Genomic DNA, 13674 nt, shown 5'->3' on the forward strand with positions numbered 1-13674 from the left:
CTCAAGACTATTTGCCCTAGGAATTAAACAAGAGACACAAACATGGTTTTCTCATTCAGGTGTGTAAATAAAATCTATTGATGAGTAGATAGGAGAATACCTATTCCTTACAATTATCAAAAGAGTAATTCTTAATTATCCCTCTGGATTTCTATCCCCCAAATTATTGCAAGATAAAACCTGTTTGAAAATATGTTCCTAGGTCCTCCACTAGGGGCAGGATCTGTCATCTTGTCTTGAAAAGAATCATAATTGGGTTTGTTGAGACTCAGCTCTCCTTACTTTTCTCTTTGTTCATGCATGTAATTCAGCTTCTCCACGAATCTTGATTTCTGATTTAGGAAGGACAATAATGCCTGGTTTGCCTTTCTTGCTGCTGCTCTTCTGCCTCTTGCCTCCAACTACTGCTAAGAGGAGGCAAGCAGTATGTGTGTTGAGGAATTTGTTCAGGCCTAAAGAAACACAGCACTATTACAGGCCTGGTGATCTCATTATTGGTGGGAATTTACCCCTGCAAAATGTTATGTCCTCCAGTTTACCTGATTTTCAGAAAGAACCATTTGGTCTTCGTTTTGTAAGTTTGTAAGTACCAATTTTGCAAGTCTCTTCTCACAACAAAATAACTTACTCCGCCAGACTTGAAATTCTTGGTTTAGACAACTTACAACTCCATCGTCTCCGTTCCGACTTAATTATAGTTCATAAAATTATATACCAAAATGTCCTATCTGTTAACGACTACTTCACCTTCAACCACAATAACACACGAGCACGAAATCGATTTAAACTAAATGTCAGTCGCTCCAAACTTGACTGCAAGAAATACGACTTCAGCAACAGAGTAATGAACGCCTGGAATGCACTACCAGATTCTGTGGTTTCTACTCCTAACCCCAAAAGCTTCATAGTTATAGTTTATTAGATTTGTATGCCACCCCTCTCCGACGACTTTAACCTTAGACTATCTACAATTGACTTCTCCGCCTTTCTAATAGGTCTTTAAGGGTGTGCATAAGTGCACCACTGTGCCTACCGTCCCTGTCCTATTGTCTTCTTTTGTTACTTTTTATCATTACTTATCTAATGTTTTATTTGTACAAATTACCACCCTATAATTGTTTGACAAATAAATAAATAACCTGGCAAGGAAAAATGCATTAATTTTTTACTGTGTTCTGAATTCAGGGATTCCTTTTAAAAATCCTTATTCTACTGATCTAATATCCTAGGGTAGTTCCTGTCTTTGGTTATTAAAACAGACTAGAATTCTCAGTCATTGCAGTCTTGCATCAGGAAGATAATACGCCACAATAAAATCGAGAAGGGACAATAAATTTGACATTACGCTGCCCTAAAAAAAAGTTGACATAACATGTTAATATGGACAGATAAGCATAGTATGAAGCCATTTTTCATTGTATGGTATTATAATGACATCAATTTTGATTGTGGTGACCAGTTCTGATAATCACAATTAAACAAAAAGATCTGGCCAGCATGCAGAGAAAAGCTACAAAGAATATTATGAGGCTGAAGGCTAAAACATACATAGGACAGTTACAGGAATTGAGTTATGTCTATTTAATGTAAACAAGGACTAAGAGGGGCATGATAGCATTGTTCTGATATTTAATGGGTTCTGACAGAGACAAGGGGATCAAACTATTTTCCAAAGAACCAAGATAAGAATCAATGGTTGGAAACTAACCAGAACAAAAACAAGTTTTAACTTAGAAGAAATTTCCTAATCGTAAGAACAATTAAACAATGAAACACCTTGCCTTTCTCCTTTGTCACTAAGCCATACAAGGTTAATCAAAAAGCATGTATGAAAAAAGCTCAATGAAATCTGAGATTTGCTATTCCATATACCATCAAATTATAGCTAGGCAAATTTAAAAAGCACCCACGTTTTCCCTCTAACGTTCCCAATGTTTTCTTTACTATAGACCCATATTCAAGAAGTACCAGCAGTTTCTTGCATTAGTGTTTGCAATCACAGAGATCAACAAAGATTTGGTTCTCCTCCCCAACATCACACTTGGCCTCCACATTTGTGACAATTTCCGGATGGAGAGGAAGATTTCTTTAATCAGCCTCTCCTTTCTATCCACAAGAGGTCAAATGGTTCCAAGTTATAAATGTGACAGGCAGGACCTTCTGCTCTCTGTCATTGGAGGTGACCACCCCAAAACCTCACGGCAGATGGCCTCCATCTTCAGCATCTACAAGGTCCCACAGGTAAGTGGGCTTCACTGGATACAGTATGGAAGCTCACACAGAAGTCCAGGATGAAAACAATGTTATTGCAAGGGTTATCCTAGAATTGAATTGATTTTTACATTTTATGTTTCAATATATATTTTTATATAATTCCAAACAGATAGATAATGTAATAACTGTGAAATACTGTGCTTGCTAAGAAGAATTAATTTGTAACTTTCATAAAAGTTTAGCCACCATTTTATTGTAACTTATTATTGGCATCAGGTTCACAACTTCTTCCCTCAGCTTCTGACATGTGGCAACCAGAAAAGAACATGGAAGTAGCAGTTCTCCTTAGGAAGAGAAGAAGCTAAAACTTTCTTTAATCAAAGTAAATCTGCCTGACTGATAGGTAGAAAGGCATGCAATAGTGACTCCATAAAGTCTGCACAAAATGTTGCTTTGACTTTGAAAGAGAAATCTCCCTTTCTCCAGCTTGGTGTTGGCTTTGAGTTCCACCTTGAATACAGACCAGTTTATTCTTCCTTCTTCCGGATTAATCCCAGAGACTTTCCACAGTGTGTGGGTTTAGTTCAGCTGTTCCTGCATTTCCAGTGGAATTGGGTTGGGCTTGTGACCTCTGAAGATGAGAGTGGAGGACATTTCATCTCAACTCTGAAGCCAATGCTGAAGGAGAAGGAGATCTGCCTGGCATTCACTGAATGGCTGAAATCTGATCAACTTAGTGGTTTATTAAAGCAATTAAGATTCAAAATTTTGTTTAAAGCTGAAGTTATTATTCTGTTTGGAGACTCCGCTGATATTACAGTTTTTTTGACAGTTCTTAATATTGGCATAAAACATGGAATATCATTTAAAACTGTTTGGATCCTAACATCTCATTGGAAATTTACTTTGGTTGAAGACCCCTCTGAAGGTTTAAAGGATTTGCATGGAGCTTTGCAGTTTAGAGAACACGGTGGTGATGTCTCAGAATTCAGAGACTTCCTCCTGTCTTTATATCATTTGATAAAAGAAGAGGCCAGCTTTCTCTTGTATTGGTGGGAAACACTCTTTGACTGCTATATCCCGCAGCCAGGCAAGGTCCCTCCAAAAGGGGAAGAACAATGTACAGGAAAGGAGAGTTTTGAGGATATTCCAGATTTTATTTTTGAAATAGGGGTGAGAGGTGAAAGTTACAATATCTACAATGCCATTTATGCTGTGGCACATGCATTGCATGCAATTTATGGATCAGGAGCACGACCAGCCCTGTTGAAGTTTGGAAAGAGGATCTCAAATGTGGAGCCATGGCAGGTAATCTCTGAGACATTTAATCCAATCCATAAATCAATATTGAGGAAGTTTCTTATATTTATATCTGAAATTACTGTTGAACTAATATAGCCAAATATTTCGTGTTACCCCTGATTGCTCACATTTCATCCAGTGGTGGGCTGCCACTTTCCTCCCTATCCGGACGGTCCTTGACAGCCAGCGCAGGCACCTCCGACACATGCCCATGCGTGCCTCATGTGAGATTTGGCTTCCATACATGCGCAAAAGCAAAAAAGAAGAAGCCATTTTTGCCATTAATCTGTCGGTTCTGCTATTCCTGGGCCATTTCTACTACCCAGATGGTTTTTAGCTGGAATTTTTAAAATTAAGGAAGACTAGGATGGTCCCATTTCGGCCTTGTTCTGGCCTCACCAGCTAGCCACACCCTTCCTTACTGGGATTCGATCTGGTAGCCTCTGCCTTGTAAGGCAAAGAATTAGCAGTTGAGCCATCAGACCCAATCCCTCCAGCTCTGTACCAGGGAGGGGCTATATGTTTTTTTATGTGTGTGTATTTTTTTTAGCTGGAATTTTTTAAAAAATTAAGGGAGACTAGGATGATCTGATAGCACCTCTGCTAAGTCTCTGCCTTACAAGGCAGAGTCCACAGGATCAAATCCCAGTAAGGAAGGGTGTGGCTAGCTGATGAGGCCAGTACAAGGCCGAAATGGGACCATCCTAGTCTCACATTCACCATCATCAGGCTGAAGTTATAAGCTTCATGCTGTTGTAAATATAGAATGTTTGCACATTTGTTCCTTATATATAGTGTTGGGGGTGGAGATTTGGTTTGAATGTAGCAAATAGATTGGGTGACTATGTTTTAAAACATAGTCACCCAATCTATTTGCTACTATTTGTTCGCTCTAGAACAAGGACAGAAACACCAGCCTGAAGATGATGAGTGGGACCTCGTCAAAACGTCACTAGAAATTTCCAAATCCTACACGGGTCTCATTTCTGCTTTTCAACTAATTGACCCAATTTCTGAAGATCTCTTTTGTTTCAGATTCTTTCCAATTTGAGGAATGTCCGCTTCAACAACAGTGCGGGAGATGAAGTTTTCATCTCAGAAAATGGTCTGGGATTTGCTCGTTATGAAATCGTCAACTGGGTTGTCCACCCCCAAAAATATTTAGTCCCTGTGAAAGTTGGGCACAAGGATTCCAGGGCTGCTCCAGGCCAGGATTTCACCATTAACTCTGATGCGATTCTCTGGGCCACAAAGGTGAACTGGAAAGAATTGTTGTAAATTCAGGAAATGAATCACTTTCTCTTCCATGGACCATTCTTCATCATTCTTGGTTTTATAAAAGCTGTATCTCAATGTAACAATCTTTGCTGTGCACTCTGAGGTTCAAGATCCAGAGTTGAGACATTCTCAACAGAAAAACAGGAATGTGGAAATGAGGTTTATTCTTTGCCTAGGTGACCTCAAACAGTTCCCTTTTTTCTCTTAAGCTGGTCGAATGTGACCCGAAGCCACGTTTGAGACCCTCTAAAAAATTTTACCTGCATATTTGAAACTCGAAACCTCACGACTTTTTATCACTTGAGGGGTTCTTTCTTTGAGAATTTATTCGGGGGTTGGGGGGGTTAGTTTTTGCTAGGCAAAAAAGTCACACTTGTACTGTTCGGATTGTATATGACCCGTTTAATTTAGGTACTTACATTTGATCTTTTTGAAAACTTTTTTCACTGGGATAATAATTTGAACTTTTCTGAACACAATGAGAGTAAAATTGAGATGAAAAAAATAATGGTTACATTTTTATTTTGCTCGTAAATGCCTACCCCTAGCATTTTTGCGAAATTTCCCCAATTTATAGATAGTTTAGCCTGCAAACTGCATACAATTTTGCTATTAAAATATTGCTTATTTGTTTATTTTGCTCATAAAAGCCTAAACCTAGCACTTTGTGCAATTTTGTTCATTTTTATTTAGCTCCTTTGACCGAAAGGCTTCCAGTTCAAACTCCCTCCCCCCTTTTTGCATTTCACCATTAACTCTGATGCAATCATCTGGGCCACAAAGGTGAACTGGAAAGAAATGTTGTAAATTCAGTAAATGAATCACTTTCTCTTGGGGGTGCTGAACATCCTTCTAAGGTGAAAACAGGTCTACAAAATCAGGAAATACTTGGAATTTGGTGAATTACCTGCACTTGAGGTTAACAATTTTGCATACAATTTTGCTATAAAAAATCATTACTTATTTGTTTATTTTGCTCATAAAAGCTCACCCCTAGCGTTTTTGTGCAATTTTGTTCATTTTTATCTCACTCCTTTGACTGAGAGGCTGCCAGTTCAAACTCCCTCCCCCCTTTTTTTGCATTGGATCACAATTTTGAAAATCCCTAATCATTAGAAAAATAGAAATGAACTGAAAAAAGTTATGCTTATTGGGGGTTTTTTGCTCAAAAATAGGGCCTCCTTCCTCCCCCGCCCCAAGGCTGTGTGCAATCATTTTCACTTTACCTTTTTTAAGGCTCTAAATCCTTCCAGATCCAACCTTTTGAAAACGTTTTTCACTGGGATACTAATTTGAACGTTTCTGAACATAATGATATGAAAATTGAACTGAAAAAAAATGATGCTTATTTGTCTATTTTGCTCATAAACGTCCCACCCTCCACTGTGTGCAATTTATTCAATCTATATATATTTCAGGCTCCAAAACCAAAATATTATTAAAACTGTTTGCATTGAATTACTGGGTTGAACATTTCTGAACACAATGATATAAAAATTTAACTGAAAAAAGTTATGTTTATTGGGGGGGTTTGCACAGAAATAGGGCCTCCTCTCCCCCCCCAGCTGTGTGCAATCAGTTGCAATTTACCTTATTTTTAGGCTCCAAATCGGAAATATTTGTAATACCTTAGGCATTGATTTACATTGCTGATCATCAGAAAAATATTCCCTAAGGTTTCAAATTGATGCTTATATTTTTATTTCACTCAGAAAGCCAAGAACACATTTCGGCTGTGTGCAATTATTGGCACCTTACATTTTATTTAGCCTGCCAGTTACAACTTTTTTGAAAACATTTTTTTGCTGGGATACTAATTTGAACGTTTCTGAACATAATGATATGAAAATTGAACTGAAACAATTGATGCTTATTTGGGTTTTTGGCTCAGCAATAGGGCCCCAGCCTTGCTGTTTTCCATTATTTTCAGTTTTTATATAGATTTGGCTGAAAATATTTGGAATATCCTTTTGAAAAGCAAGTACATGATGGCCAGACAGTTCATTTTATGAAATAAATCCATTTTACTAAAAACAAGCATGTAAGTTTGAAATCAACAGATTGATTTGTATATAACCTGAAAAAATTGAGCACACCCTGGTGGCGGCTGTTTCTGAGCCAAATAAACAAATAAGCATGATTTTTTTCAGTTTAATTTTCATTTCATTATGTTCAGAAATGTTCAAACTAGTAATTCAATGCCTAAATTATTGAAAATATTTGGATTTAGGGGCCTAGAAAAATTTATAAAGTGACATGCTTGAAAAAATGGGGGGATGGGCAAAATAATTTTGCTCAGTTATGAGCAAAATAAACAAATGAGCATCAATTTTTTCAGTTCAATTTTCATTTCATTTTGTTTAGAAATATTCAAACAAGTAATCCAGTACCAAATATAGCAAAATTGTATGCAATTTGCAGGCTAAACTATCTATGAATTGGAAAAATGTATTAAAAACGATAGGAGCGGGCATTTACGAGCAAAATAAAAATATAAGCATTAATATTTTAATCTCCATTTTACTCTTATTGTGTTCAGAAAAGTTCAAATTAGCATCCCAGTGAAAAAAGTTTTCAAAAAGACCAAATATAAGTACCTAAAATAAACCGATTTTGGTCCGGGTCGTATACGACCCGAACAGTACAAGTGTATAGTCATTTTGAACCGAACAGCAAGGTTTGAAAAGATGCCATTTGCCAGGTGTTATTTGAAGTTATGTCAGCACTAACTGAATGCTATTTATGCCTGATGCTCAAAATTATGGCCAGTGCAGACCCCCTGCAATCACGTGATCAAATAACCCTCTCTTTCTCTTTTCTCTTTCAGAAGGTGCCCTTTGCCAGGTGTGGCATGAAAAGGTGCCATGCAGGACAGAGGAGAAGAGTTCCAGAGGGAAAGCCAGTTTGCTGCTATGAGTGTGACGCTTGCCCAGAGGGGACATTTTCTAATCAGACAGGTAGAGCAATTTTCAAATATCAACCTTCCAAGAGCAAGGAAACCATTCAATAGAAAAGGTGTTGATTTTGTCATTTTTGTTAGATTTGATTAGATCAAATTGTTAGACTTGGAAGGCAATGTTCACTCTACTTTTTTTTTCAGGGTAGGCAGAAAGGTTTAGTGTCTGAGCAGCATATTTTTTCACCTTAATTTTTTTCACAGAGGTCACCCAAGACAACAACAAAATTAATGTTGTTTGAAACTTAAAGTTATCTTTATTCAATGTACCTGCTTAATTAAAATTGTTATATATAAGTATCACTTATAATACTGCATAATTCTGGCCCTGGGCTCAAGTTGCTGCTGCTCAATGCCAGGTCGGTGGTAAATAAAGCTCTCCTCATCCAGGATTTGATCCTGGATGAGGAGGCCGACCTGGCTTGTGTGACCGAAATCTGGCTGGGCCCGGAGGGATGAGTTCCTCTCTCAGAAATTTGCCCAGCTGGGTTTCGGGTATGGCACCAACCTCGAACCCAGGGACGGGGAGGAGGAGTGGCTATTATAGCCAGGGAGAGTCTTTGCCTGCGTAGGCTCATTGCTCCAGAGGCTGCGGGTTGCGAGTCCCTTCTGGTGAAGTTGGACTTAGGGGTTCAGGTGGGCTTGTTACTCACGTACCTGCCTCCCAGCTGTGTGTCAACAGCCCTGCCTGTGCTGCTCGAGGAGGTGGCCGTATTGGCGGTGGAGTTCCCCGGACTTATTGTCCTTGGGGACTTCAATCTGCCGTCACTTGGCAGTTCCTCTGGACTGGCACAGGAGTTCATGGCCACCATGACAGCCATGGACCTGACTCAAGTAGTTCAGGGTCCGACTCACGAGGGTGGGCACGCACCCGATATGATATTCCTCTCTGAGCAATTGAGTAATGGTCTGAGACTAAGAGGCTTAGAAGTGTTGCCTTTGTCATGGTCAGATCATTTCCTATTGCGGCTTAACTTCCTGGCTCCAATCCTTCCCCGCAGGGAGGCGGAACCGATTACGTTGTTCCACCCCAGACGCCTGATGAATCCAGAAGGTTTTCAGAGGGCGCTTGGGGTGATTCCAGATACACTTGTTCACAGTTCATCAGAGTCTCTTGCTGAGGCCTGGAACAAGGCTGCAGTAGGGGCTCTTGACTGGATTGCGCCATTGCGACCTCTCCGGGGCACTAGACCCCGTAGAGCTCCATGGTACAACGAGGAGCTCCGGGTGTTGAAGCACCAGAAGAGATGTCTGGAGAAGCGATGGAGGAAGAGTAAGTCTGAATCCGATTGAACACTTGTAAGAGCTCATATTAAGACTTACAAAGTGGCGCTCAAGGCGGCAAGATGCGTGTATCATGCCGCTTTGATTGCATCAGCGGAATCCCGCCCGGCTGCTCTGTTTAGGGTAACCCGCTCCCTTCTTAATCAGGGGGAGTTGGGGAGCCCTTGCAGATTAGTGCTGAGGATTTTAACACATTTTTCGCTGATAAAATCGCTCGGATCCGGGCGGTCCTCGACTCCAATTGTAAAACAGAGTCGACTGACAACAAGTCAGTCGAGGTGACTGGGGCTAAACGTCTCTGTCCACCTGTCTGGGCGGAGTTTGACTTGGTGTCACCTGATGAAGTGTACAAGGCCATTGGAGCTGTGAGTTTCACCACCTGTTTACTGGATCCGTGTCCCTCTTGGCTGGTTTCGGCCAGTCGGGAGGTGACACGGAGCTGGGTCCAGGAGATTGTCAATGCCTCCTTGGGGAGGAGGTCCTTTCCAGCCCTTTATAAGGAGGCACTCATGCGCCCCCTCCTCAAGAAGCCTTCCCTGGACCCAGCCATGCTTAATAACTACCGTCCAGTCTTCAACCTTCCCTTTATGGGGAAGGTTGTTGAGAAGGTGGTGGCACTTCAACTCCAGCAGTCCTTGGAAGAAGCCAATTATCTAGGTCCTCAACAGTCTGGATTCAGGCCCGGCTACAGCACGGAAACTGCTTTGGTCGCGTTGATGGATGATCTCTGGCGGGCCCGGGACAGGGGTGTCCTGGTGCTTCTTGACCTCTCAGCGGCTTTTGATACCATCGACCATGGTATCCTTATGCACCAGCTGGAGGGGTTGGGAGTGGGAGGCACTGTTCTACAGTGGTTCTCCTCCTACCTCTCCGGTCGGTCGCAGTCGGTGTTAGTGGGGGGTCAAAGGTTGACCTCGAGGTATCTCCCTTGTGGTGTGCCTCAGGGGTCGGTCCTCTCCCCCCTTTTATTTAATATCTACATGAAACCGCTGGGTGAGATCATCCAAGGACATGGGGTGAGGTATCATCAATACGCCGATGATACCCAGTTGTACATCTCCACCCCATGTCCAGTCAACGAAGCAGTGGAAGTAATGTGCCAGTGCCTGGAGGCTGTTGGGGCCTGGATGGGTGTCAACAAACTCAAACTCAATCCAGACAAGACGGAGTGGCTGTGGGTCTTGCCTCCCAAGGACAATTCCATCTGTCCGTCCATTACCCTGGGGGGAGATTCATTGACCCCCTCAGAGAGGGTTCGCAACTTGGGCATCCTCCTCAATCCACAGCTCACATTATAGAAACATCTTTCAGCTGTGGCGAGGGGGGCGTTTGCCCAGGTTCGCCTGGTGCACCAGTTGCGACCCTATTTGGACCGGGAGTCACTGCTCACAGTCACTCATGCCCTCATCACCTCGAGGCTCGACTACTGTAATGCTCTCTACATGGGGATACCTTTGAAAAGTGTTCAGAAACTTCAGATCGTGCAGAATGCAGCTGTAAGAGCAATCATGGGCTTTCCCAAAAATGCCCATATAACACCAACACTCCGCAGTCTGCATTGGTTGCCAATCAGTTTCCAGTCACAGTTTGTTTTTTTAATAAATTTTTATTTATTTTTAAAAGTTTACATAAAACAAACATATAACAGTGCACAGTGCATGTGCCCATCACCTAACAACAACAAGCCCCCCCCCATCACCCCCACCACCCATACAGGAGGATTCAAAAAAATTTAATTGTTTATCTATTATTCTTTGGCTCTATCTTGATCAAGTATTATTAAAAGAGTGATTGCAATTTATTTTTCATATTTACATCACAGATTCTACTTAACATATAATCTTTTACCTTGTTCCATCGCACCATCAGCTTCTCCAATTTATTCTTATCAAAATTATTTAATCTTATTTCCATAATTTCAAAATGTATGTGATCCACCATATACCAGTACCAATTTTGTAGTGTCCATTTTGTAGAATCTTTCCAACCTAATACCATCACCGCTTGAGCACTTTCCAATGCTGCGGTTTTAATTTCCTTAAATTCTCCTAGTTCTCTATATTTGATTAAAATTGCTATTTCTTTTGTAATAATCCAATTAATGTTTAACATTTTATTAATTTCATTCTGGACTACATTCCAGAATTTCTGAATTTCTGCACACTCCCAAATCATATGCATAAAAATCCCTTTTTTCTGGCATCCGTGCCAACATATGCCCTTCTCTTTCCCCTGGAAGTGTGCAATTTGTACAGGTGTATAGTACCATTTATGTAAGATTTTTCTTCTCATCTCTCTAACTCTCATATTTTTAATCTTGTATATATTTTCTATTATTTCTTTCATTTCTCTTTCATCTATTTGTAAATCATCCTGCCAACATCTTGTTAAACTTTTTGTTACTTCTTCTTCCATTTGCAATAGCATTCTATATATACTACCGAGTTTCCAGTCACAGTTCAAAGTGTTGGTTATGACCTATAAAGCCCTTCATGGCACCAGACCAGATTATCTCTGGGACTGGCTTCTGCCGCATGAATCCCAGCGACCAGTTAGGTCCCACAGAGTGGGCCTTCTCCGTGTCCCATCAACTAAGCAATGTCGTTTGGTGGGGCCCAGGATAAGAGCCTTCTCTGTGGCGGCCCCGGCCCTCTGGAACCAACTCCCCCCAGAGATTAGAATTGCCCCCACCCTCCTCGCCTTTTGTAAGCTCCTTAAAACACTTTCAGATCACAGATACAGGAGAGAAAGGTAGTGCTCCTTACATTTTGTATTTTTTGAATTCAAGGAGGTGGGGTAGATATTACTGGCTGTAAGGGACAATTTTATTGGCAGTTTGTGTTCAAGCACAGACCACTCAGATTAGGCTGGAGTGGGGCTATACTTTACAATTTATGCATGGTATGTTTGTTTGTTTGTATGTATGATTAGTTTTACAATAAGGGTTTTTTAGATGTTTTAGTATTGGATTTATGTGTTGTTTTTTATTATTGTTGTTAGCCGCCCCGAGTCTACGTAGAGGGGAGGAATACAAATCCAATAAATAAATAAATAAATAAATAAATAAATAAATAAATAATGGATAGATAGATAGATAGATAGATAGAGATAGATAGATAGATAGATAGATAGATAGATAGATAGATAGATAAATCTGAACTACTAATGGCCAAAGCAAACTGGTGCTAGGTAAGAGTCCATGGAATTCAAGGTGGACTGGACTTAGATCTCTTGTGGATGTGAGAAGACTCCAAATTGGTCCTGTCCTACAGAGCGAGAGGTAATCAACAATGTACAAACATAAAATAGAATTCCTCACTGATAGATCCATTCATCTTCTGAAGGTTTCAGTTTCAAATGAAAGAGAAAAAGATTAAAGATTAAAGATGCTATCACTACTTACATCATTTATGGGTTGGCCAGAGCAAAGAAAGGACCGACATGTCAATCCTTCAGGAGGGATAATGCTCATGGTAAATGATCCTGACACAAAAATTCTTATTTTCAGATGCAGCCCACTGTGACCCATGCCCAGAAGATCAATATCCCAACAAGGACAAGAACCAATGCATTGCCAAGAAGATCCACTTCCTTGCCTATCAAGAGACCCTAGGATACATTTTGGCTTCTCTGTCTCTTTTTCTTTGTCTGATCACATCTGCAGTACTGATAATTTTCTATAAACATCATGACACACCAATTGTCAAGGCCAACAACCGAGACCTCACCTACATCCTCCTGGTTTCTCTACTGTTCTGCTTCCTCTGCTCCTTCCTCTTCATTGGTCGACCCAGGAAGCTCACCTGTCTCTTACAACAAACTGCTTTTTCCATTCTCTTTTCTCTTGCAGTTTCCTCCATCTTGGCAAAAACTGTCATGGTGGTTCTGGCCTTCATGTCTACCAAGCCAGGGAACAGGACAAGGAAATTCTTAGGAAAACCATTGACCAACTCTATTGTCATAGCCGGTCCCCTGGTCCAAGCAGTTCTTTCTGCCACCTGGCTGGTAACCTCTCCCCCATTTCCCAATTTTGACTTCCACTCCTTAGTAGGAGAAGCCATCTTTGAATGTAATGAAGGCTCAACTTCAATGTTTTACACAGTCCTGGCCTACCTGGGTTTCTTGGCCCTCATAAGTTTCATGGTAGCCTTTTTGGCTAGGAAATTGCCTGACAGCTTTAACGAAGCCAAGTTCATTACTTTTAGTATGCTGGTCTTTTGCTGTGTTTGGATCACCTTCCTTCCTACCTATCTAAGCACCAAAGGAAAATCCATGGTGGCTGTGGAGATCTTCTCTATCTTGGCCTCTGGGGCTGGTCTTTTGGTTTGCATTTTTTTCCCCAAATGCTACATTATTCTCCTAAGACCGAATCTGAATTGTCGAGAGAATATAATGAGGCACAAGAATCTCTGAAACTTTTAATTTTTTTGACGTTTTTTATATTTGATCTGATTTGTAACATATGAAATAATAGGAGAATTGCCATTAAGTAATTGAAAATCAAGTGATGTTATTCATCATAAAGTTTCTGTTAATCAGGAACAACCAGTCACATTTTTGTTTTTCAATAATTAAATTTTTCCCAATTGAGATTCTAGTGATGAAGTTCAAAACTAGATATTAAAAATATGGATATTCAT

The 13674-nt window shown here is 40.5% G+C and overlaps 1 protein-coding gene across 1 annotated transcript; it reads left to right on the forward strand.

Moving 5' to 3' along the window:
• Positions 1–352: 352 nt before the first annotated feature.
• On the forward strand, positions 353–13447 carry LOC139159516 (vomeronasal type-2 receptor 26-like). Its single transcript, XM_070737173.1, has 6 exons — positions 353–582; positions 1950–2241; positions 2701–3522; positions 4552–4770; positions 7622–7751; positions 12543–13447. The coding sequence occupies exons 1-6, from the start codon at positions 353–355 to the stop codon at positions 13445–13447; spliced, it is 2598 nt and encodes an 865-aa protein (XP_070593274.1).
• Positions 13448–13674: the final 227 nt, after the last annotated feature.

The sequence above is a fragment of the Erythrolamprus reginae genome, chromosome 1, assembly GCF_031021105.1.
Source record: "Erythrolamprus reginae isolate rEryReg1 chromosome 1, rEryReg1.hap1, whole genome shotgun sequence".
NCBI lineage: Eukaryota > Metazoa > Chordata > Lepidosauria > Squamata > Dipsadidae > Erythrolamprus > Erythrolamprus reginae.

What these genes read in the sequence shown, in the direction of transcription:
- LOC139159516 (XM_070737173.1), top strand. Translation starts at nt 353, where the DNA reads ATGCCTGGTTTGCCTTTCTTGCTGCTGCTCTTCTGCCTCTTGCCTCCA. An exon ending in GGTCTTCGTTTTGTAAGTTT is followed by an intron (nt 583 to 1,949) that starts GTAAGTACCAAT and finishes TCTTTACTATAG; the next exon opens with ACCCATATTCAAGAAGTACC. An exon ending in GCATCTACAAGGTCCCACAG is followed by an intron (nt 2,242 to 2,700) that starts GTAAGTGGGCTT and finishes CCCTTTCTCCAG; the next exon opens with CTTGGTGTTGGCTTTGAGTT.